Below are 26,500 nucleotides of genomic sequence, written 5' to 3' on the forward strand. Positions count from 1 at the left end.
GCTAGGCCTGCAGCAAATCGTCACATGCTGAGATCTTTATCCCACTATGGAGCTGGAGCCTTCGAACATTTTGATGCAAAGTCAAAGTACAATTGGGAGAGAAAGGCAAGTATATTTTAAAATTATTTTCTGTAGGCACAGAGAAGAATGGTTGTTCCTTTGAAAGGATCATTATCCCCTAAATTCAAAACATCTTCTATCCTGCTAAGGGAAAGGGCTGATATTTTTTTTAAAAAAAAACTGCTTTCTGATTTATCCTCCCCTCCCCTCCAACAAGTAGAAAAATTTGTATGGTTCATATGTATGGTTTTGCCCTGATGAAAAAGGGATACAAAGGCCCCATTCCAACTATAAAAAGAATCGGATTGCTGAGTGAATTAAATGACTCTCGTTCCCCTTTGAAACCAGTTCCTGTCACGATGTGACCGAATCTGTCACGATGAAACGAGACAAAGGCAAAAGAACCGTTTTTTCCAGACACCAGCTTTTGGAAAAAAAAACCACGATTCCAAAGCTTGTGGAGTAAGTGGGAACGAAAGATTGGAATCACAGCATTCTGGAGGGGAGGGGCTGATGGCAGAGGGGTGTTTACCATCCCTCCCCATTTTTTGGGAGATGTCATCCCCCCTGAGTGCTGTCTTGTCATTATTGATGTGATGTTTGGTTCCTTTAAAAATAAAACTAAGTGCTTAAGTGACAGAATGGTTTAGCAACTACTTGCAAAGCTTAAGCTTAAGCGCTCAAGTGTATTTACAAAAAAAGAAAGAAAGAAAAGAAAACATGCCCTGTCCTCCTTCTCACAGGCCTCCCTGGGTCCTGGTGCCCTCCATTTCCATCCTCCTCCTCCTCTTCTCCCTTCCTGGTCTGGCAATGTCCCTTCCCTGGCCCCCAAGCTCCCTTCCCAGCCTTGCCTCTGTCTCCTCTTCCTCCTCTTCTCCGCTAATGAGAACTAAGGGTCTTTTGAAATCGCTTTCCAAACCAGGGCAGAAGCGAATCAGGAAGCAATTCATCCTGTCAGTGAGAATGACCCCGAAAAGCAGCAAATGTTAATTTTCTGTTTCCATCTCCACATCCAGGTAAGAAGTCAGAAGGATAGGATGTCTTCTCCAGGATGTAATGCGGTCTCAATTAAATGGCAACAGTTTGACACAAATGCACCTGAACTGACATATGCTCCTGCTCAGATACAGTCTCTGTTTAATCATGAGCGTCTTCTTGTTTATGGATTTATCTCCAATTGCACTCAGGTAATTAGCAATTCAAATAAACTTGGAGTTGTGTAAATGATCAATTCAAGTGAATGGAAAACCACACATAGACTTTTCAGGGATAAGGGTAATCAGAGATGATTAGGGCTTTTTAGGGCTCTTCTACACTGATTTAAAGACATTTGGATTTTCACAATACAGTTTCTTGAGTTTTGCCACTTAGTGTTTCCTCCACATCTATGTCTTCCATTATTTTTAAGTTCTGGATCTGCATTAGGACTTTTTAAAGGTTTTTTTTAAACTCTGTGATGATGATTTGCTGAGGTGATCCTATCTGTGGTTTGATGGGCGAACTTTACATCTTCCTGTCTTTCTTTTTCTAAAATTTCTATAAGTTACACTGTTATAGTGCAAAAGTGCCCTTTCCAAGCTGTAATTTAACTCTAAGAAAATATTCTTAGAAATAAAGGCAGAGAAGAAAAGGAGACTTTTTTGTTCTATGTGTTGGAATTAAAAAGAAAGTGGGAGTAAAATATTGCAGCTGGTGCTGGGGATTGTCAGAAAATAATCTAGACAACAGATACACCATTTGGATTTTTAAAAAGCCCAAGAATTAGAATAACAGATATTGCAACGTCTTGATACATTTGCTCCATATGGAGGAGACTTTAGTTATTTAATTTCCCCCTTTTATAATTTTGCTGCCAAAGATGGGGAAGATATTCCTGGGATTTTCAACCTCTTGTGCCAAAAAGAACTTTGCCTTGACTTGGTAAAGATGTGGGTCGTACCATTTGCTCTTCTGCTCCAGGCAGCTAAATATCTTGGGCCAACCATGGGTGGGACAGATAGGTATCAGGTTCAGTAGGAACCAAATTCACAAATTAAAGCTTCAGTAGTTACAACTCCTGCAAACTTTTATTCAGTAACTATAGATCCAGTCCAGAGACATTCATTATTAGAACTAAACAAGAGTTAGCAATGCCACAGTTCCAAACCTATGGTGAGCTTTACCCTCATTCATTAAACTCAATAAATGTACTTGCCCGTTTCAGTTTTCAGCCCTTTTTGTTCTTACTGCAAAATTTTTCGCAGAGGAATGTCCTTGAACACTCCTATGTTATCTCAGTACCTGTGATGAGATCACAATTTCTCTGCAATACCGAACTTGCTGCAAATCTCACACAACAAAATACTGAATTGTATATGGAAGGCAAGATGCATAAGCACTTCCTGACAATAGCTTTGCTACAAACTTCATGTGATGTTCATCAAAATGTTGTTAGCTTTAGGGTGAATTTAAGATAAGAGTGGAGGGGTGTTTGTAGTTCCACCAGAGATTATGTAGTGCTTCCAGATGATGATCACCTAGCAATCAAAGGTCACTGGACATCTGTTCCAGAAATGTTGGCTAATATTTTGAATTACACATAATATTACAACAATAATAAACATTAACAACTACTAACATGGTGAGGATGAAGGGTGGTAGAAAAATATATTTAGCAATCAAAATGTAGACAGATTTGTTTCACTTTATGTGAAGCCAAAGACACTGAGCAAAATTACATGTTGGCTGCCATGCTTAAATTAATAGTAGCATAGTGTGTTTCAATGCATTATCAATGGTGTAGAGAAGTAGAACTTGGTAAATTAGTTGTATTGCTTTGTTCCTTCTTTCAGGCCACTTTACATGCACTAATAGATAACCAAGAACTACAGACAATGGTGTCTACAACTGAATTGCAGAAGACAACAGGAACTGTGAGTTAAGCGACAACTGATCACCCCATACCAAGGCAGAGGGTTTTTCATATAATAAAAAATGAGACATCTAAGGATCCTACCTGTCTTGATGTCAATATTCTTTTTTTGAGACTGCAGTCATGAGTTCCCTTTCAAAGGTGAAGGTTCATGTGAATGTTATAGGACTTGTTTGTAAATAAAGCTGCCATCATATTGTTCTGCACATGCCAGATATTTGTGCATTGGCTTATATAAGTGTATGTACAGGAGAACTGATCCAGAATCGCACAGGTAATATGGCAGTTAGCCAAGAGTTGTAAAAGTAACTTTCTTAAGCGCTGGTATTTCCACTCCTCCTCTGGGACACTGTCTCTTAAGACTGCAAGATTACTCTTTGAAAGTATGGCTCATTTTTTAAATAAAAGAAATGGAGGAGTCCAATCAGGATCACTTTAAATATAGTTTAACCAACACACGATCCAATATAAAAGGCTAAACCCTGAAAATGTTTTAGTATTATTGATCAGGCTTTATTTTCTCCACTACCACCCCCAAATGCAGATGCTTCACAAACTTGCAGCAAGAGCCTTCATTAGGGATTATGAACAAGGAGTTCTTCATGAGAATGAAACAGAACATGAGGTATGTTACCATAAAAAGCATAAAGCAAGAACATTGGAATGGGAACCTGCATTCACAGCAATTTACTTTGGTCTATCACCTGCTGAAAGAGGTATTTTATTGACTGTATAAAGTTAAAGTTGCTAATCATAATCATATAATACTACACAGAGTTGAAAGGAAGTTCAAAGATAATTTAATCCAGTCACCTGTTCATGCAGAAAATCTGTAGCCAAATCATCCCTGGCAAATTGCTATCCAGTCTCAATTTAAAAACTTCAGATAAAGAAAAGTCTACCACTTTCCAAGGTAGTCAGTTCCTTTCTCAAGCATGTAATAGCTCAGGAAATTCTTCCTGCCATTTTAAAACCTTACACCACTGAACTAATTCATTCAGTCCCTACCCTCTGGAGTAGCAGAAAACTTGCCCTGTGTTTTTATTGGCTATATGATAGGCTTTCAAAAATTTATAAATTGCAGTCTTATCACTTTGCCATTATTTATTCTCCACACTAGGGAATGCAGTTTGAGTAAATCTTCCTAAATTTACTTATACAGTAATTACAGCATCCACTCTGAAGAATAAAACAGTCTCTCCTTAAATGATATATGTGTATGCCAAGCAACTGATTTGTCTTTTTTTAATTGTTTAAATGCTAATTGACTTTGCCGTTTTATCACTGTTTTGATGTGCAACATTATATTTATATTGTTTTTATTTTTGCACGCTGCCAATGAAGGTGTGATTTCTCTGTGTATAAAATAAGTGAATTATTTCAGAAGAGGCATTCTACTTTGTGAAAGAAGACAAAACACTGCTTCATTGACAAAATGAGAGTGCATCTATACTATAGAAATAAAGCAGTTTGACACCACTATAACTGCCATGGTTCTGTCCTAAAGAATCCTACACTAGTTTTATGATACACCAGCACTCTTTTGCAGAGAAAGCTAAAGACCTTGTAAAACTAAAATCCCCAGGATTCCATGAGATGGATGTAAAGCACATTACGTGGTGTCAAACTGTGTTATTTCTATGGTGCAGATGCACCCTGAGTCTACTTCCCAGTTAAAGGGGAGATATTTAATAGATGAATGTGCTTTTAGATGATTGGTCTAAAACTTAATGAACGAAAACACTGCAGCCTTAATTTTGGTATAGCAATAGACTTTGGAGGATTAGACTGGGAAGGCACAAGCATCAGGGGTTGAGAGGCAGTGTTGGATTCCCCATGGGACACTGGAAGTCTGCATTCTGCCAGCTCCTCCCCAAAAAAGTTTTGAACAAAGAAATTCTTACCACAAAATGGCCTCAAATGTCCCTCAACATACCCTAGATCAGTGCTTCTCAATTATTTTCTGTCATGCCCCCCCTAGGAAGAAGAAAACATTTCGCGCCCCCCGCACGACTGTAAATAGTATCATTTGTCTATAAAATTGTTATAAGTACACCTCTGCATAACACTGTATCCTGAGCCTCGCGCCCCCCTTTACGGAGCCTCGCGCCCCCCCGGGGGGCCTGCCCCACTATTTGAGAAGTACTGCCCTAGATGATGTGGAGTCAGTTCCACCCTTCCCTCCCCAGGTCAAGGAGAGGCCTTTCTAAAGAATAAAAAACAGAAAGAGACTTAAAAGTCAACTTCTAGTTCACTTCCTTTAAAAAAAAAAAAGAGGTCTGTCCTGGGCCTAAAGGCCCATGGGTGGGAACATGGTAGAATTGCCCTCTATGCCTCTTAGAAGACATTTGGGAGGCCATTTTTAAAAGGACGGAGTAGTACTGCAGAAGCCTTGGAGCCTAAAAATGGCCTTGGAGGCTGCTCCCAGAGTAGATGAATTCATCAAGGAGAACGCCACGTACTTCCTAAAAGGTTAGAGGCAAATACAAGCTCCTTTTCATGAAGAACCTAATTAATTGTGCGTGTTTATGAGCAAAATTGGGAGGGAAAACTGAGCTGCTTAACCATGGCCATCAGCTGTATATGAGGCAAAAATTGTACAGATTTAAATGGTTGCTATGACACATGGAATAACCATAGGAAAACTAAATGTTGTTTCTATCCATGTGTAAATACAGGTGAAATGCCAGCCAGACTAGTGCAGTGATTCCCAAAGTGGGCAGTATGTTCCCCTGGAGCGGCTGAAAGATCCAGGGGGACAGTGAGGAAAAAGGGGGTAGCAAGGAAGCCTTCAGACTAAGTATTGGTGCTCAAGAAACACAAGGGGAACCTGGACTTTAGGACCATGGTTGGCATGAGGAGTAAAGCATGTGGCCTTTGGGGAGAAACAGCAGGAAGGAGGAGTTTTAGGACCTTTCTTAGGCTTTGTGAGTTTTGCCAGGAGCTGCACCATTGCTCCATCTTGCTTTCATCTGACAGGTCAAGAGAAAAGGTAGCAGAAGAAACAATGTTGTGGAGCGGGGGGATGACTTGAAGCTGTGTAGGAAAGGAGTGGGAAGAGTATCAAGGGTCAGTTCTTCAAAAGAGCCCTTGCTTCTCACCTTTCTCAAAGTCCTTCCTCACCAGGGAGAAAAGTGGGAAGCTGGCTGCACTCCTTTCTGATTGAGAATCCTTCCTCAATGGGGAGAAGCTTCTCCTTTTGTACCTGGTTATCTTGTAAACAGCAACTGAGAAGTCAGTCAAGCAGTGATGGAAAAACCTTTGTTGCACGGCCAGCACGGGTGAGAGACTTCTCAGTCATTGCTCAGCCATCTGCTCAGTTGCTGCTCACGCGATCACCAACTGTCTAGTTGATGCTTGGCTGGCCTTCTCACACACTGTTTCCTTTGCACCTAGTCACCTTGAGAGCAGCAACTGAGCAGCTCACCTGCCGGTATTCATTTTGCTGTAAGATCAGCACAGGCAAGAGAGAGGCCTGGGCTGCTGCCACTGCTGTAGTCACACTTAAGAAGCTAGGAGGAAGCAGTGATGGCAAGGTGGATGCAGCTGAGGTAGATGCCACTGGCCAGCTGGCTGCTGCACAAACAGTAGAACTACCATAATATCAAGAAATACATGTTGGGGGTAACTGGGGTTGTCACCCAAGAGGAAAGGGGACAGTAGCAAAAAAGGAGCCCTTGTGGCGCAGTGGTTAAATGCCTGTACTGCAGCCATTCACTCGAAACCACAAGGTTGCGAGTTCAAGACCAGCAAAAGGGCCCAAGCTCAACTCAGGCTTGCATCCTTCTGAGGTCGCTAAAATGAGTACCCAGACTGTTGGGGGCAAATTAGCTTACTTGCTGTTCACCGCTATGATCTTTGGAATAGTGGTATATAAATAAAACAACAACAACAAAAAGTCTAATAACCACTAGACTAGTGGAACATTCTGCTCTACTGGTGAAGATCTCTGAGCACAGTGTTCCCTAAATTGGGCTGAAAACCAGACAGCACCATACTTTCTCTGCTCTGCTAGCTGTGAAACCCCACGGAGGGGTACTGCTGCCAGTGTTCAGCACTGAGGGGAAGTGATGTAGGTCAGTGATACTCATAGTGATGGCCACTAGGCGGGTGGTGACTTTGGTAGCTAATAAGCAACCTATCTTGGCTGCATCAACAGCAAGAGGAAATGAGAAATGAAGTTGTTCTTTCAAGATTCCAGAGTGGGTATTTTGAACTGCCATTTCCCATCAGCCCCAGTTGAGATGGACGATGATGCAGAGCTGTGAGAGTTGAAATCAAGAACATCTGAAGGCCACTTAGCTGGGAAAGCTGTCCTAGCAGGAGTCATGAGCAGGACGTGGGACCTACAGGTGAAGAGTGCACCTACAATTTGTCTTTGTCTTCCCTATTTAGATGAAGAAACAGCAGTTGAAATCCTTGATTATTAAGCTCAGCCTGGAGAACTCCATCGTGACCCAGTTTACAAGTTTTGTTGCAATTGAAAAAAGGGTATGTGTGTTTATTAAACTATTCTGTGCACACCAGCTGTCATTTTTTAAAAAAGGAAACTGTGGATGAAAAGAGTATCCGTGCATTTATGGATCTGATAATAAGAGTTGCATTTATTAATATTAAACACCAGAAGTATGGTCGATGCAATGCAAAACAAACCAGTGACTTGCCCCATGGTGAGTTTTACAGCTCACAACAAAATAATTTGTGACCAGTAATTGGTTAGGATTTTCAGAAACAATTTTTAGAATTCATTATTTTAATTCTTCATATCAATGACACAACATTTTTGCATTGATTTAATTCACTACTTGGAGACAATTTCTTTGGGAACCGTGACCATTTTTGTGGTCATTTTAATTGGTTCTTCAAACATTTAAACTTAATGTGTTAATAACAAGTAATGTAATGAATTCCACTTTATAATTTCTCCTTAACAGTTTAACTTTAACAAATGAAACTTTGAATGATGCTAACAGTGTTAACATTCTCATTCTCAAATGTGAGAGAGTTGCTATCAGAATGCTTTGGTTCCTTCTGAATGGCCATCAACATGCCCTGCTTTTCCGAATGGTCTGGTTTTTGGAGAACATGCAGAGAATGCATTTAAGCAGAACCTCGGGGGAAAAGGTACTTTTTTGGAATGCAACTCAAAGAATTCCCAGCTGGTATAGCCAGTGGAATTGTATTGAAAAATGTACCTTTTCCAAGTTCTACATTTGGTCAACCAATTTTATTAAAAGTTTGAATCCACAGTAGAAGAATTTTGGGGAGCAGAATGCTGTGATTGTGACCTTTCATTGTTGTGACACATCACAACACATTTGGGAAAAAAATGGAACTTGATGTGTTGTAGTTCAACTTGTCTTTTATAAATTCTCCAGGTGGCATTCAGTCCATATCTGACCTAAGTGATCAGTCTTAAAGTGTGAATACCTATTAGGAAAGTGACATATAAGTGGATTATTGTTGAGGTGTGTTAAAATCAGAAATGGGGAACAGGTTGGCCTTCCAGATTCTTGACTGTATCCAACAGTAACTTGAGGACCAGTATTGGGCAGGCCATATATGGGGATAGCCTGGACATGGTTGAAACACTGCTGTTTTGGAAAACATTCTTTCCAATAAGAAATGCCCATGTTATGGTCCAGCTCTAGCCATTATTTGGTGTCTTCTGTGTATCATGGAGGAAAAAACCCCTCCCCTCTGTCATCCAGATAGAATTGAATCAGACACGTCTTGCCATTGTGTAGAGGAAAGTGTCACAGAATTTCTGAGGCACCTATCTCCAGTGTGGCATCATCTGTAAGCTGAGAAGGCATGCACATTCCTTCATATGAAGAGGGGTCACACAAAATGAAACATGAACCACTGTGGGAGATGCAGCATGACAATGTTTACTACAGCCATCTTGGGGCTTGTCTACAAAATTAAAATACTCTTCATTCCAGTCAATTAGAATATGATCCAGCCATACATGATTTGAAGGAGTATGGGCCCTTTGCGGTGTGGGAGTGGGTGGGCAAAAAACTGCTTAAACGCCAGAGAAAAAAGTTTCATATTTTTTACTTGAGTATCAGAGTATTTGTGAGGATGCACATTACTGAATTTGTGGTCATTTGCTTCACATTTAGATGGCTGCACATTTTTAGGAGGGAAAGAGAATAGATGTGAAAATGCACAGAAAAGTGAAGACAATCAAATGTTGATGCGAATGTGTGAAAAATCTTGGCAGTTGAAACAATACACTTCAGTGTAGACTAGCCTTGGGTCATCTTGTGCAGAGAATTTTCATTCATGAATTTGTTAATTCATCTTGTGTGTATCCCACTTTTCCTTCTAAAAGGAAGCCCAAAGTAGCTATCATCATACAAAAACATACAGAATAATTTTTAAAGACATGCAGTCTGAAACTGATCAGACCAGAATACTACAGTAAGCCTATGTGCATTCAATTAAAAATTTCAGAAAATGTCAGTTTGGTTAATAAATAATATTAAATTTTAAATACTATATCAGTAGTGAATATGAGAAGCAACAAGATGATGATAAAATGCAACCCATATTTTAGTCAAATATATATGTATACATATCTAGGCCAGTCTTCCCCAACCAACACCCTAGATATGTTGGGCAACAGGTTCCATCATCCACAGCAGCAAGCAGGCTGAGGTGGGTGGGTATTATAGTCTGGTGCATTTGAAAGATGATGAGTTAGGAAAGACATTAGACTGTCAATTCTCAAACCCAGTTTCCCAGATGTTGCTGCATTATAGCTCCCAGAATTCCTGACCTTTGGCCATGCTGACTAGGGATTAGGAGAAATGAAGTGTAAATATAAAACATCTGGAGTGCATCAGTCACCACGCATAAAGCTACCTTAAATGAGTTTCATTCTTCTGAGTTTGGAAGGAGTTTGTTTCTCTAAGTTGTTTCTTTTTCTTTTTTCCAGAACTTCTGTTATCTTGAAACTAACTATTAAACTGTACATTCTTCTTACAATTTAATTCTGTGATTTTAAAAATTCAGACAGAGAAGGAAAGCCAGATCGCTGATACTATGAATGTTTTGGAACTGGTCAACAAGGAAGATGTAGACATCTTACCTTACATGCAGTATCAAGAACCTGAGGTAATTTTACTTCATCTGAGTTGGTTTGCTTATGTAGTTATTTATTTATCTGGTATTACATGGTCATGGTGTGTGAAAAGTTACTTGTTTTTTCAATAATCTTTTCTTCCTTTGTAAATTTTGCTTGTGCAGAATGAAGAGCCAGTGCATGGCCACAAGGCTGTACTAGTTTAGCTGGCAGGATTTAGAGGGTCTTAGAAGCTCTTTCTGGCATCTGGATGAAAAACTTACATTGATTTGCTTTTCAATTATTATTTTGCTTTCTCTGAATTAATTTAATTTATCTAGCATTTGGGGCCTTACTGAGAATTTTCATCAAATTTGGGAGCGGTTTTAGGTCAGCGTGGCCTTTTTCCTTAACCAGAAGTGTCTTTCTCTTTCAGGGGAAAGGCTCCTAAATTTAGGCAGTTTCCATCACTCAGACCTGATGAAATCCCTTCTCCAGCACAGAGAACATAAGGAGCTTAACAGAAATCATGGATGGATGGGGGAGAATATGCAGCTTCTGGACCTGTGGAAGTTCCCTAGCCTAGTGTTAAAACCTCCCTGTCTTGATACAATGTTCTGCTTTACTTTGTATTTTAGGCCTGCACTGCAGAAATAATCTAGTTTGAGACCACTTTAACTGTGATGGCTCAGTGTTATGGAATCCTAAGAATTGTACTTTGTTGTGGCACCAGAGCTCTCTGACAGAGAAGGCTAAACGTAGCAGAAAACTACAGTTCTCAGGATTTCTTAGCATTGAGCCATGGCAATTAAAGCACTGTCAAACGATTATTTCTGCTGTGTGGATGCAGCAGAAATCATATAGCTTTCAGGATGGGGAAAGACAGGGCGTGAAGGCCATGGTATCTTACTGCCTTCATTCCCCCAGCAATTGGCATTCTGTACCTTAATGTGGATAGCTTGGAACCGTGTTTTCCCCCCGTTTTGGGGGCCACAGCTCTTAGGGTTCCCCAGCTAAAATGCCAAGTCACTTTCTCAAGCTCTAAATTCTCTCTGAACCAGAAGGTTGCATATATGCTTCTCGTCTAGTATTCAAAGATACAATCGTGTTACTCTATAGAATCAGTATGTAGAAAGATCTTGCAGCACCTTTGAGACTAACTGAAATAAAGTTGTCAGCATGAGCTTTCGTAGACTTCAGTCTACTTCCTTAGATGCATATGTAGATGTATACAGATACACAGATGCATCTGAAGAAGTAGACTGAAGTCTATGAAAGCTCATGCTGCCAACCTCTTTATTTCAGTTAGTCTCAAAGGTGCAACAAGATCTCTCTACATACTGGTTCTTGGCTAGTAGTCATTGCTAATGTATTGCTACCATGAGTTTTCCTAAGTCTTTTTAAAAAGCCATCTATGGCCTGATAAAGACAGGCCAAAATAAATCTGCTTCAGGTAACTTTGGAGGTATGCTGTTTAAATTATGCATATGTCCCAAGAGTCCGAAAGCTCTGCCAGAGCCACAGTCCACTCCTAAGGACTGCAGCGCAGCTTTGGCACAGCTTCCGGACTCTTAGGACGCATGCATCATTTAAAGAGCATACCTTCAAAGTGACCCGAAGCAGCAGCTTTATTTTGGTCTGTCTGTATGGAGCCTCAGTTGAATCTTTATGTCCCCCAAAGCCTTTTCCCTCTCATATATTTATACTTAGTAAAGTTGTCTGTACCAGTATTAACAAGTTCTCCATCCAGTCCAGGGTAATGTACACAGCTGTGGAGAAATATATGAATTCACAGTATCTTTCCACAGGTTTATTATTTATCATCCCCTCTAAAAACAATTCTGCTAATTGAAAAATCATGTTTGTTTTTGTGGAGTTACATGATTGTTTTTGCCTTGTTAGGGAGTACCGTGGAAAGGTTTACCACTTGCTGATGACACATGGGAACCAGAAGAACATTTAGAAGACTGTAGAGAGTTTCAAAAGAAAATAGTGGATGCTAAGCCTAAACTTGTTAAAAAAGAGATACAGGTATGTTTGAATTCAGTGCCTATGATCAATTTTGAAGTTAGTTTCTATGCTATTCTTTGTTCTAAAGGTTACTAGACTCTTAACAGTAGTCACTGTTGCAGGCTATGTTCCCTCCCTCTCCCCACAATTTTTGATGGAGTTCTTTATAGTAGGCAAATAGCTGATTATGAAGTCTAATCAAGCTACTATAATTGGTTTTTGTCATGAAAAATGCAGTTAGTAACTTTACATATAATCTGCTACCTATTGCTATTCTGTTGTTGAGACAATTCACTTTATTTAGGTGAATTATAAAAACTCTGTTCTAGAGTAGTTTTCTAATTACTGAGGTTCTTTCTAGATATCAGAGCATTATAAAACTTAATTTAAAGATGGTAACCTATCATGTGTTCAGTTTTCCAAGATCTTTCAACAGTGCCTAACGCATGCAAAGTACAGTTCCAGACACATGCAAAGTACATACTAGGTACGTACTAGGGTTAGGAAAGGGCGTCCCTTCCAAACGCCCTAACCCTAGTATGTACCTAGTACGTACAAAATGGCGGCACCCATTCTACATGGGCCATTGGGACATCACGACCACGCCACCTCCAAATGGCCTTTCTGCCAGCGAAGCAAAACAGAAAGGGGCCAAGTGGCCCCTTTCTCTTGGTATCCATTCCGGATCCTCACATGGATACCAAAATCTGCAGATGCTCATGTCACATTGTCCTCAATGTTGGCACAACCACATTGGCCGCCTGAAGCCTGCCTCTCTGCTTTCACCATGGCAAGCGGGTTCCTCCTCCTCTTCCCTCCGCTGCCACTTCTGTCGCCTATTCCTCATTCCTCCTCTTCCTCTTCCTTGCTGTCAGTTCCTCCTCCTCCTCTTCTTGCCTCTGCCTCTTCCTCCTCCCTCCTCTCGTCCTTACTCCTCCTCCTCTTCTTCCCCCCGCTGCCACCGATGCTGCCACTGCCACTTCCTCCTATCTTCTCCTCTTCCTTTGTCCTCCTCCTCTTCCCCCCACTGCCACTACCGTTTCCTCCTTCCTCCTCTTCTTCCTCCTCTTCCTGCTGCCACCTCTATCTCTTCTTCCTTCTTCCTCCTCCTCTTTTGCACCTCCTTCTGTTCCTTCTCCTCTTCCTTCCTCCCTCCTCCCCCTCTTCCCTGCCTCTGCCTCTGCCTCCTCTTCTTTTTCCTTCTGTTCCTCTTCATTCTCTGCCACCCCTCACCACCATATGGACTTGCCATCCGCAGATACTAGAATCCATGGATGGCAAGTCTGCAGATGAGGAGGGCCTACTGTAGTTAGCGCAGCGGAGTTGTGAGACAGCTATTTCTGGCAGTGAGGCATTGCATCTCTCCTGGTCAAAACAATGAACAGTAAGGCAGGAGGAAAAGAGCTTTCTTTCTTCCAGATCTTGAGTCTGTGATCCTGAAGATTCCACCAGAGGGAATACAGAGAGAGATAATACAGAAGAGAATGCAGTTTTCCACATTATGCATGATGCTGTAGAAAGAGGAACAATATGTGGGAATCTAATCTTTTTTTTTTTTCATTCCACAGATTTCTGATACTTCCTCTGTTCTTCCCAGACTTCATTATGATTCCATGTGCATTGATTCTACAGTAGAATTGATGAGTGAGCCACTAATGCTACAATGTGGGTTTCAGAGACCACCACCTCCCGCTCCTCTTCCTCCTCCCCCTCCTCCACCAGGGTTCCAATTCTCTTCATCATGGATGGATCAGAAAATGTCATCAGTGCCCACCAACACGTTTGGTCCTAATGCCCCTTTGAATTTGCAGGTAATCTCTACAGACAACAGTGCTCCAGTTGAGCTAGCACAGTGTTATGGTTTGAGTGTTGGACTAGGACTCTACGGATCAGGATTTGTATTTCCACTCAGCCATGGAACCTCACTAGATAATCTTGGTCAAATCACATTTGCTTAGCCACAGAGAGAAGCCTCAGCTGGAAAAATCTTGCCAAGAAAGCCCTATAATATGATTGCCAGAAGTTGGAGTCAGCTTGAATGCACATATGAAAACAATCCCTAAGTACTCCCCACTGTCTTGATAGTGAGACATTCCAAGGGCTTCACTACTAGATTTGGAAACACTGGAGATGTACAGCATTTTTGTTTCTCTCTCTCTCTCTCTTGATATGTATATGGAAATGGGGTCAGTGGCGTCACTAGGGGGGATGCGGACCGCACCAGGTGACACCCTAAGGTTGGGTGAGACCACTGGTCCTCAAACACATAGCTTTGGGCAGAAATAGGCTGTGTCATTCATCTGCTTCACTTTAAAACGTTTTAAGAGATGTTGGGAGTGGGGTGAAGCTCAGTGGGAGGAGAAAGGAGAGGCCCCATAATTTTTTAATTTTTTTTATTCTTTTTAAATTTTCTTTAAAAACATCACATTTTAATAAAACCTTCACTGTGTGTATGTAAATACATTTAGGTCGTGCATATAATATTGTAATTTGAAGGTATAATCTTAATTTTTCTAGTTGTTAATGTCACATCTATTGCCATAACATTAAGTAGTACAGTATAGGAGAACTACTATTTATGAGTCACATTAGTGCAAAAAAGCATTACTAAGGATTCTGTATGGTGTGAAATGGGAGGTCAATGGCAAGGTGTCACCATGAGTTCCAGGGATGTAGTATAACTGGGGCGAAAACTTCAGCTGAGCATTTAGAAATACAGTTTAGGCATCCAAAGAACAGAGGCAGTCAAAGTTACCAAGGTAACATTAATATTGCAAATATGACTGTCCCAGATTTGAAGGATTTTCAATGTCTCATTCTCTACAATGCTAGAAATTTGGGGACTGGAGGAAAATTTAATGAGGAGAGTAAATTATTTGGAGGGCAGTTCCCTCATTTTCCCCTCTCCCCCTAGTAACTGTAGCCCTGAAGAGTAGTATAAGCAGAGGCAAGTGGTAGATAAATACCTGTCATTGTCCCTGAGATCAAATTCCCTGAGAGAGAAATACCTCAAGTTGGCTACAGCAGACAGTGAACTGTATTTTCTGCATCTCTGTTAGTCACAGCTTCTTTTGTTCCAGAAACCAACACACAGACCTGCAAGCTCTTCAGCCCACATGGTGCCCTTTCTAGAACCTTATGACTTATCCATTCAAAATGTTCCAGAGAGATCTCCATATCAAGAAACATTTTCTAATGTACTTTGTACAGCAGAGGTAGGCAAACTGCAGGTTGCCTGTTATTTTTGCTGTCCATAGGCCCTCTCCTCTGATTCTTACCATGACAACTCTTTTCCCCCTCTCAAAAACATGACGTTTCTATTTCTGGGGGCTTCCAGGAACAGCAATTGTGTGATCAAACAAGATGTGGAAAACCCCAAACCTCAACTTCCAAAAGGTGGGGAGAAAGCAGAATAGATGTGGACCTCCAGCCACTTCCTGTTGTTGTTGTTGTTTCTTTTAATTAATTAGCATGGTGCAATCTGTAGTGGGTCCCGGGTTTGGAAAGATTAGCCCTTGGGCTATTCTGAACTGCCAAGCCATGCTGTAGAGACCAGAGAGATATTCATAGCAATAGCAAGTACATTTCTATACTGCTTAGCAGTGTACTTGACTCCCTAAGCGGTTTACAGTGTATAAGCTAATTGCCCCCAACAAGCTGGGTACTCATTTTAGCGACCTGCTGAAGGATGCAAGGCTGAAGCGACCCTGAGCCCTGCCTGGGATCGAACTCACAACCTTGTGGATGTGGGAGGCTGCAGTACTGGCACTTAACCACTGTACCACCAGGGCTCCTTACTAGCCATGCTGAACCACTTCTAATATTATTTTTTCAAATCCCCAATTGCAATTTGGTGTTGTTTTTGAGGAACACCATCAGACAGAAACAAGAAGGACAAAAATAAATCCTACAAGGTGGGTTTGTGTTTCCTTCCCACTTGGGTGTCAGGCAACCTTGGTATCTTAATGCAGAAATTTTGACGATTCATGCAACTCTGTTAGTGCTATAATTATACAGTCAAGAGTTTGTGAGAGGTATTCCTAACCAGCTTTACTATAGTGGTGAACGATAATGCAGAAAAAAAGAAAATGTCTATGAGTCCAGTCTGAACCTAAAAGGATAATAATTTTTATTCCACAGCCGCCTGACAAGCCTATAAGTTCCACAGTGTTTGGATTTGGTTCTGCCTACTCTCTGTGGACACCCCAAGCAAATGGAGCATCTGTAAAGATGAAAGCACCTGGAAGCCACCTTCCTCCTCCTCCTCCCCTGCTACCCTTCACTGGAGGATTGCTTAGGCAGAAAAAACTAACATCACAAACTGCCCTATTTGGTTCTACTCACGCTTCTGGTTTACAGGCAATCCCACAGTCGTCTAGCTTGGGGCTATCTGACATGATACCTCAGGCTCCAATGGATTTGAAAAATTATCAGAACCTACATCAACCCAGTGCTGTTACATATGATAGAAAGCAACTAATTCATGCAGATGTGTCAAAACAAGATTCAGTACTGGAAGCTTTGCAAATGTGGAAAGAACCTGGTCAAAAAAAGAAAGAGGTGGTAGATGAGGAAGAACTGGCTTCAGAGGTTTGTCACCGGGTGTGTCTGCCCTACTGCATACGCTAGATCTCATTATAAGTATACGCAGATGGTAAATCATCTTTAAAAACTAAGGTTTATTCAGAAGTAGCTGTCCTTTTTGAGCATCATATTAATTGAGAGATAATGAATCTCACTAAGTAATTTTAGAGTACAGCTACCCTTTACTAAAAGTGATAGGGTGAACTCCTTGGAGGAAGGCAGGGTTGCTGTTATGTATTTTAGGAATTGCAGAAGGGGCTGGTAGTGAGATTCCTCCTTTTCCCACTCTCGGTCAAAGAACAAATTTTCCCTATTTACAAAACCACTTCTGCAATCTTTCACCTTTGCCCTTGGTGATGCAGAATTTCAAGATGTTACTTTTTATATACTCCATCCCACAGAAGCCCCAGCCAATATTTCTAATCACCTTGCCAGCTGGATTCTGAGGATTGTAGTACAAAAACGTAACATTTCCAAACTGCTATTTCTGTGTTGTGGAGCTGTCATAGTAATGTAGAGTTAATTGTAACTATGCAGCATTCCCACCTTTTGAAGACTAGTTCTGGGGAGTAATATTCTCTATATAATTTTGTCTGTTCTTCATTCAAGTAGGTCTGTATGCAGAAGAAGACTTTATCTTGTATAAAATTAATAAACAAATTAAAACGTGGAACACTTCATGCACAAAAGCCACTAAATGTTATATTCTGGCCTCAGCTCTTTAAGCTCCAGAATGAGGTAATAAAGTCAATTTTCTATATTTGTTTCAAAAGAAAAAAATTAACAACAGGTATTGAGGAAACCTAAGAGACCAAAACCTCTTGTATTACAGACAGAAATAAAGGTTACCGTTTTTATTTCTATAACAAATAACATTTATTTAATGAAAAGTAGCCACCTTCTTCTATAATATAAGAGGATATGACTGTCTGTTCAGCCCATGACGAGAAGATACTCCAAACATAGCATGTTTATTGAGAGGATACTATGATTTTGTACCTGGGGGATACTTTGTTTTTAAAATTAATCAATTTAAATTCAAACACATTGTGTTTGAAACCTGCAGTATCACCTTAAATTGATAGATGACAGACATCTCTAAGTAATGCATAGGTTTGCAAGCACTACAGTTTGAAGTAGCTGCTTCCCCCCAGGTTCATATAAGTTCCTACAGTCTCCGGGTAGTTACATGTGTTTAAAGGTGAGTGCAACCACACCCGCAAAAACGACTATGTACCTACATGGGGCAGTAGCGGTTTTATTTAATTAGTTGTTTTGTGCCTCTTCCCCAACCCTAGGACTTGAGGAGGCTTACAAAAATTAAAAACAAAAGCTTATCACTAAAGCTACATAGTGCATTCCCTCTGGTCTTGTGTGAGCTGTTGCATTCACACTTAGAATGATACTCTTAGGATAATTTATAGCCCACTGGTTTCAATGAGAACCAGGTTTAGATAACTTAACATGTTAATTCCATCCAGGGTTGATGTTAATAATAATAATAATAAGTTTTATTTATAGACCGCTATTCCGCTTTGATCATAGCGGTGTACAACTAAAAAATGGCAATGATAAATGCAAAGTACAATCAAAATATTTTAAAAAGAAATAATTGATATTAATTTAAAAAGAAAGTTGTCTTCCAGGCAAGGCCTGTTGTTGCTGGCCTGCCTCTCTCCCCCTAAAGATGGTGGTTGGAGGAGGGCTCTTTGTCTTCAGGCCAGGCCTCTCTCCCCCTAAAGATGGTGGTGTTTGGATGAGGCTAGGATGGAACACTGATACCTTCCATCACTAAATATGGCAGCGGAGGGGGGGGGAGGTATGCCACAGAGACCCCTACTCTACCCATAAAGCTGCTACTGCTAATAGTAGGCGGACTGTTAGAAAAGAAAAGGAGTAACATTCTCTTAGGCCTGAAATTAATGTAACTAATTCCCATTCCCATTTGTTGGGAGGGGAGACTGGAAATTTGTGCTGCTGTTTAATCAAACCACTGGGTCAAGGAATCAGGCAGGAGATCTGCCATGTTCTTGGCCTCCAGGTGCATTGCCATTCAGAATTGCTGATAGTCGGGATCCAAACCATTCGTTCATTGTGAACATTACACTATCAGGTAGATAGAATTAGAGCCAACATGATGATCTATTAATTAGACAATTAACTTATTATTATGTAACTTGTGTGTTTAAATGAAGGTATTAAAAGCAATGGGATGTTGGTTCTTACAGTGAAACGTGAAAAAATGAGGTTTTTTTGGTCTGGCTTATTCTGAGGAAAATGTTTTGTTTTGCAGGATGGTTTTTGGCAGCTAACAGCAGAGCTAGGGAATCTTTTGGATATTGATGTCGATCTTTTAATCAATGTAACACTGGCCAAAAAGGGGATTCAGTCTCTAGGTAAACGATTATATTACTGTTGCTGTTCTTTCAATCCATATCATGCCCTTTCTCATAAGAGAGCCAGAAATTACTACCACATTTACCAATCATGAATAATGATGTCACAAAACAAAAAGGAGAACATTTTATCATTGCTATTCTATTTGCTTTATAATTGCACACTTTCTGTTTCTACATCAGAATGCGAATGAGATTATCTTTTGTCTATCACGTTTCTTAATAAAACTAATGAAATTAATTTCAACAGGAGAAATGTAAGGTACTACACTTAGGATGAAAAAATGAAATGCACAGATATAGAATGGGGGATACCTGACTTGACAACAGTACATGTGAAAGGGATCTAGGAGTCCTAGTAGACCACATGAGTCAGCAGTGTGATGCAGCAGCTAAAAAAGCTAATGCATTTCTAGGCTGCATCGGTAGAAGTATAATGTCTAGATTGAGGAAGTAATAGTACCACACTGTTCTGCTTTGGTCAGGCCTCACCTGGAACACTGTATCCAGTTATGGGCACCACAATTCAAAAAGGATGTTGACAAACCTGCATTTTCCCAGAGGAGGGCAACCAAAATGGTGAAGGGTCTGAATGTCTCATAAAACATACCCTAAGAGGAGCAACTTAGGGAGCTGGGTATGTTTCTTCTGAAGAAGACAAGAGAAGGTTAAGAAGGGATATGATAGTCCTGTTTAAGTAACAGTAGGCCCTCCTTATCCACGGATTTGTTATCCACAGATTCAACCATCCACAGTTTGAAAATATTCGGAAAATATATAAATTCCAAACAGAAACCTTGATTTTAACATTTTATATAAGGGACACCATTTTACTGTCCATTGTATTTAATGGGACTTGAACATCCATGAATTTTGGTATCCATGATGGAGCATTCTGGAACTAAACCCCAGCAGATAACAAGGGCCCACTGTATTTAAAAGGGTATCATATTAAGGATGGTGTAAGCTTGTTTTCTGCTGGCCCAGAGGATAAGACAAGGAACAATGGATGCAAGCTACAGGAAAAGAGATTTCACCTAAACATTTGGAGGAACTTCCTGATAGTAAGAGCTGTTCAACAGTGGAACACACTCCCTCAGAGAGTGGTGGAGTCTCCTTCTTTGGAGGTCTTTAAACAGAAGCTGAATGGCCATCTGTTGGGGATGCTGTGATTGTGGGGATTCCTGCATGGCAGGGGTTTGGACTGGATGGCTCTTGTGGTCTCTTCAAACTCTATCATTCTATGAAACTTTTTATTCAGGCTAATTGTGCTGTATTGTTTTAAAACTAGAAGGATTTTTAGTTTAGTCTAGTAGGGCACTTCTTATGTTTTATTCTTACCTATGATATACCCAGGGTTACACCTGGAATGAATATACACTACCTGAGAAGGTAGGGTATACATGAGAGCCAACACGGTGTAGTAGTTTGAATGTTGGAGAAGGACTCTGGGAGAACAGGGTTCAAATCCTTACTCAACTATGGAAATTCATTGAGGTCCAAATCACACTGCAGAAATAATCCAGTTTGAGACTGCTTTAACAGTCTTGGCTCAATGTTAGGGAATACTGGGAATTGTAGTTAATCATAACACCGGAGCTCTCTGACAGAGAAGGTTAATGTCTCACAAAATTACAGTTCCCAGAATTTCCTAGCATTGAGTCAGGTCAATTAAATCAGTCTCAGACTGGATTATTTCTGTAGTGTGTTTTGGACCTGAGTGGCCTTGGCCAGGTCATACTCTCTCAACTTCGGGGAAAGCAAACCTCTGAATAAAGCTTGCCAATAAAAATTATGACAGTATTCCCATAAGTTAGGTTGGCTTCAAGACAATAACAACAGCAATAAGGGGTATGCCTGCATTCAAATAACCAATAGGTTTGTATACTTAGGATTCAGATAGCCAGGTCTACTCTCTGCACCATCCGACTACTGGATAGTAATACAGTAACACTACTTTGCTAAGATGTACCATGAAGAGTGAGTATTTGTTTCTGTTCATCTAGGGCCAAAGGGAAAGGAGAAGCTGTTGCAGTTGATTGCCACACTTCTGGTGCTGCAAGCTGTGCGTTTCAAGCAATTAGAAGGTCTCATCTTCAAATCTCTAACAAAACTTAATGACTCTCCTTTATCATGGTATGTTTTGGGTGTTCTGTTTATTTCAGTGGATCTGCTCTAAATATGGACTGTTAAGGAATTATCCTAATACTTGGCTGAAATCTACCCTCCTGTAACCTCAAGCCCATTATTTAAGCTTCACTTATCCAAGAGAATAAGGGCCCGAACAGACAGGCCAAAATAAAGCTGCTTCAGGTAACTTTGGAGGTATGCTGTTTAAATGCTGCATGCATCCTAAGAGGCCAAATGCTGCGCCAAAACCATCCTCGAGTCCTGAGGACTAGAGCGCAGCTTTGGCACAGCTTCTAGCCTCTTGAGATGTGTGTGTCATTTAAACAGCATACCTACAAAGTGACCTGAAACAGTTTTATTTTGGCCTGTCTGCACGGGCCCTAAGTCTTTGCCATCTTAATTTTGTGGCCACATTGCTGTTTTCTAATCAGTGTTCTTGTTTTGTTTGTTTGTTTGCACTGCTTACAGGGCATCTGATCCAGTAAAGAAAGCTATTGCTTGGACAAGAAAAACTGAGCGAGAATTTCCAGCTATTTGCCAGCGGCTTGAACTTGGGAAAGACTGGGATTCTGCCACTAAAAAAATATTGGGTATTGATGTAACTGAGGCTGTGACCTCCCCTCTCTACTCTAATGTTTAATACAGTGGTGCCTCGGGTTACGAAAGTAATTCGTTCCGCGGCCGCTTTCGTAACCCGAAAAGCCTTCGTAAGCCGAATTGCCATAGGCGCTAATGGGGAAAAGCCGCGATTCCGTGCGAAAAAGCCGAAAAAAGCACCAAAAGTTTTTTCGTAACCCGAAAAAACATTCGTAACCCGGAACAATAATTCCCTATGGGATTTTTTCGTATCCCGAAAATTTCGTAACCTGGGTATTTCGTATCCCGAGGTACCACTGTATCAAGTTTTGACTAGTGAGAACCTGGCACCATTATCTGTTTCCACATACACGGTCACAAATGTGCAAATTTTCACTGATTTAATTGTTTCTCTTCATATCTATATATTCTCATATCGCTTTGATAATTGTAACAGTAACTAAAATATTATTATGATTGTTTTAATGGCTTTATTATTTAAACATTCAATTAAGTTAGCTGCCTTGAGTGTTGTTTTTAAGTGGGAAATGTAATAAAAGGCAATAAACAAATAAAAATATTCCAGATTCTAGGCAGGAATAAAGAAATGTATGAACCAGTATAGTCTAGAAATAGTCTGAATGGTAGTATCTCTTGATTCTCTCAACAAGAAATACAGCAGTATCATTCATCTCCAGTAAATATTCAACCTAATAACCTTGGTCTCTTTTGACATGCTAATGAACCTGGCTGATTTTCTTTTTGCTTATGGGCTGTGTGGTTTTTGAAAATACACATTTCTGCCCAAACATCTGATTCAATAAAAGTGTCTGAATATACTCTTGCCTCTTGTTCTTAATGCCTTTCCCTCCTTTTAACATTAACATTGAGGCATAAATCCAGTTTTACTCTTATACAGTAGTGTGCCTTCAAGTCTTTTCTGACTTATGGTGAATCTAAGGCAAACGTATCTCAGGATTTTCTTGGCAAGATTTGTTCAGAGGGGTTTGCCTTTGAGCGTTGGACTATGACTGGAGGCTGAGTGAGTGTAACTTGCCCAAAGCCATCCTCTGGGTTTCCATGGCTCATTCGAACCCTGGTCTCCATTTGTAGTCCAGTGCTCAAACCACAACACCACACTGGCTTGACATTAACTGTATCTCTCTTAACAGCACTGAGATTAAGGCAGTGCAAGGCTGTGAGTTTGGCTACCTCTCTCCTGGTCCATAAATAAAGTATAATTTAACCTGGACATAAATGTATCTTAACTACCATAAACCTTTTTATAAAAAGCAAATACTGAACTGGAACAAACAAATAATCATTTTAATGGGAGATTATGGTTTATGGCAAAAGCATAATGCAATCTAATGTAAATTGTGTGTCAGCACATGCACTAGCAGTCTGAGAATGGGCAAGACCAGTCTTGTCAAATTGAGGGGTTCAAATTTTAATCTAATCTCGCAAAATAGTTCACCTTTTTTTTTTTTTTTTGCAGAAAGTCTAGGGTTCAAAAAACACTGCAGAAATAATCCAGTTTGAGACCGCTTTAACTGCCCTGGTTCTCAGTGCTAAGGCATCCTCGCCATTGTAGTTTATTGTGGCATCTGGGCTCTCTGAAGTTTATCACACGGGAGGAATTTCTCTTAATTTCGAATGAAAAGAAAGTGGGGCCAGAACGCATTCATGTGAATTCGCTAGTTCAACGAATTTACGTGAATGCGCATTGCGTTCGAACTGACTTCCTATTGCCTGAAAATAGCTTGCCAATGGTGGTAGTCTATCACGCAATAACGTTAAACCCCATGATTGTGTTCGGATTGCCATTGGATTATACTTCCAATTTCCCTTGTCTGATAAACTCCTCTGACAGAGAAGGCTAACTGTCTCCCCAAACTACAGTTCACAGAATTCCCTAGTATTGAGCCAGGGCAGTTAAAGCGGTCTCAAACTGGATTATTTCTGCAGTGTGTTTTGGACCTGGATTTCTTTGCGGATTTGATTATTTGTGGATTTGCATGGTATGTTCTGTCTAGCAGTCTCTAGGTTTTTTAGCATGACTAAAAAAGTGTTGAGTTTTTCCACCTTCACATGGATCTTGGACCTCTAACCTCAACAAATGTGGAAGGCCGTCTATATCTTTCTTGGGTGTATTCCCTTAAAATGGGGTGTTTCTGGTGCAAAAGCATTCATCTTTGTGCGGTTTTGAATTGTGAATGTAACAGAAAACTGCTGTCCCATCACATTCTTGCATACACACAGCAGTCCACATTTCCCACACATGCATATATGGTGGACCCATGTTATACGCTGGTGTTTGGGTCCTAGATCCCGTGTATAACAAAATCCGTGGGTGCTCAAGTCTCAAATATAATGACATAGCAAAATGGTGTTCCTTATAAAAAATGGAAAATCAAGGTTTGATGTTTGAAATTTACTTTTTTTTTAATATTTTCAAACCGTGGATGCTTGAATCCATGTATAAAAAATCCGTGTATAAGAAGGGCCAACTGTACAACTTCCCTTATTCACCGACAGGTAAAAACACACATACCTCCCACCCACTTACACACACCACCCTAGTTTTTCAAATACAGCTTTACTGCCATTAATGAAGTAGATGTGTTCCTTGACATTGTTTCTTTAACAGAAAATATGATAGAAATCAAATATATAGCCGTGTTACTCTGTAGAATTGGTATATAGAGAGCTCTTGTAACAACTTTGAGACTAACTTGAACCAAATGCATCTGAGGAGGTAGACGTAAGCCTAAGAAAGCTCATGCTGCCAACTTCTTTTCAGTTACTTTCAAAGGTGCTGTGAGATCTCTCTACAGACAAAAAAGAGGCAGAAAATAGCTTGGAAAGAATAGGAATAGGTTCTTACACCACACACAAAAAAGAGCAGGCAGTGGATGGAAACTACAAGAAAAGAGATTCCACCTCAACATTAGTAAGAATTTCCTGACAGTAAGAGCTATGTGGGGTATGTTACCTTGGAGTTGAATCTTTGGCCTGTCTGTAACAGGCCATAGAATCCTTGAGTAGGAAGAGACCGCAAGAGCCATCCAGTCCCAACCCCTTGCCATGCAGGAACTCACAATCAAAGTATCCCCGACAGATAGCCATCCAACTTGTTTAAAGACCTCCAAGGAAGGAGACTCCACTACACTCTGAAGAAGGAGTTTGTTCCACTGTCGAACAGCCGTTACTGTCAGGAAGTTCCTCCTAATGTTGAGCTGGGATCTCTTTCCCTGTAGTTTTCATCCATTGCTTTTTGTGGGGTTTTCAGGCTATATGACCATGTTCTAGAAGAGTTTATTCCTGACGTTTTGCCTGCATCTGTGGCTGGCATCTTCAGAGAACTTTGACTTCACCTTGCATCCACTGTTCCGGGTCCTAGTCTCTGGAGCATCAGAAAACAAGCTTGTTGCAACCTCAGCATGACACCCCTTCAAATGGTTAAACAGGGCTCTCATATCACCTCTTAACCGTCTCTTTTCTAGGCTAAACATATCCAGTTCCCTAAGCATAATGGAGTCTCCTTATCTGGAGGTTTTTAAGCACATGGCCATCTGTGGAGAGTGCTTTGCGTCTTCCTGTTTGGACTGGATGGCCCTTGGGTCTCTTCCAGTTCTATGGTCTTTCAGTAAACGTTTTGTTCAATACTAACAATATGCACACAACCAGCGCTGATTTATCTCAGAAACACTCCCTTCTGCTCTGAGGGTTTATGGACGGCAGACCCAAATTGTTCCCTCAGTAGCAACAATATGTACATTTCTATACCACTTACCTGTTTTAATTGTTTATGACATTTTGTTATAGTATAATTGGGGGTGGGGGGAGAGAATTAATAGAATTTATTTTAATATATTGTATTTTATGCTGTACTGTATCTTATATTGTAAGCCGCCTCGATCCTGCGAGAGAGGTGGCATATAAATAAAATTAAATTATTTTGTAAGCCACCTTGATCCTGCAGGAGGAGGATCCTGGATCAGGAGAAGACATTACTGTTGGTTGCTGCTATTATTATTATTATTTATCAGTGAACTAGCACTCCCTAAGCGGTTTACAATGTGTAACCCAATTGCCCCCAACAAGCTGGGTACTCATTTTAACGGCCTACGAAAGGATGCAAGGCTCAATGGGCCTTAGAAGGATCAAAGTCAGTCACAACCTTGTGGCTGCAGTACTAACATTCAACCACTGCACCACCAAGGCTCCCTTAACTTCCCTCAAACCGGAAGTTCCAAGGAGCTCGTCCTCTAAGCCTCTGCCGCCCACTTCCGGCTTGCAGCTCAACCCCATCAAACTCCCAGTCGCTCTTCGTTCCAAAGCTTCCATCCTATTGGACGTCTCCTTGGATTGGCAGGCGCTGATTGGCGGCGTAGTCTTTATAGCCCGTGAAGGGGGCGGGGCCGAACGGATGTCGCAGCCCGCTAATAAACATCTTTACCGTTTGCAACTAGGGACACAAAATGGCGGCGGCCATGAGCGGCTCTGAGGAGGAAGAAGTGGCAGCGAAGGAGAAGCCCTTGGAGGCGGAGGAGGGAGCGGCGGGAGGCGGCGGTGGTGGCAGCGAGGACGAGGAGGACGTCTACGAGGTGGAGAAGATCCTGGACGTGAAGACCGAAGACGTGAGTCTGGAGGGGGCTTTGATGGGTTTGGATGCATCCACACTGGAGAAATAACCCGGTTTGGAACCGCCTTAACTCTTTGTCTCACTCTTTGCTATGGAATTCTGGGAGTTGGAGT

The 26,500-nt window shown here is 40.8% G+C and overlaps 2 protein-coding genes across 2 annotated transcripts in view; both read left to right on the plus strand.

Annotated features, from left to right (window-relative positions):
• The window catches only part of MPHOSPH8 (M-phase phosphoprotein 8), a 68,998-nt gene that overhangs the window by 15,099 nt on the left and 27,399 nt on the right, over positions 1-26,500 (plus strand). The window contains exons 8-14 of the mRNA XM_042457251.1: positions 6-105; positions 1,077-1,247; positions 2,892-2,972; positions 3,516-3,596; positions 7,367-7,462; positions 9,995-10,096; positions 11,946-12,074. Coding sequence (XP_042313185.1) covers positions 6-105; positions 1,077-1,247; positions 2,892-2,972; positions 3,516-3,596; positions 7,367-7,462; positions 9,995-10,096; positions 11,946-12,074 — 760 coding nt within the window. The remainder of the gene's footprint in view (positions 1-5; positions 106-1,076; positions 1,248-2,891; positions 2,973-3,515; positions 3,597-7,366; positions 7,463-9,994; positions 10,097-11,945; positions 12,075-26,500) is intronic.
• On the plus strand, positions 16,685-22,578 carry LOC121925290 (protein mono-ADP-ribosyltransferase PARP4-like). Its single transcript, XM_042457256.1, has 5 exons — positions 16,685-17,375; positions 18,931-19,033; positions 21,040-21,169; positions 21,632-21,803; positions 22,060-22,578. The coding sequence occupies exons 1-4, from the start codon at positions 17,256-17,258 to the stop codon at positions 21,801-21,803; spliced, it is 525 nt and encodes a 174-aa protein (XP_042313190.1). The 5' UTR covers positions 16,685-17,255; the 3' UTR covers positions 22,060-22,578.

This window comes from Sceloporus undulatus, chromosome 3, assembly GCF_019175285.1.
Source record: "Sceloporus undulatus isolate JIND9_A2432 ecotype Alabama chromosome 3, SceUnd_v1.1, whole genome shotgun sequence".
Lineage (NCBI taxonomy): Eukaryota > Metazoa > Chordata > Lepidosauria > Squamata > Phrynosomatidae > Sceloporus > Sceloporus undulatus.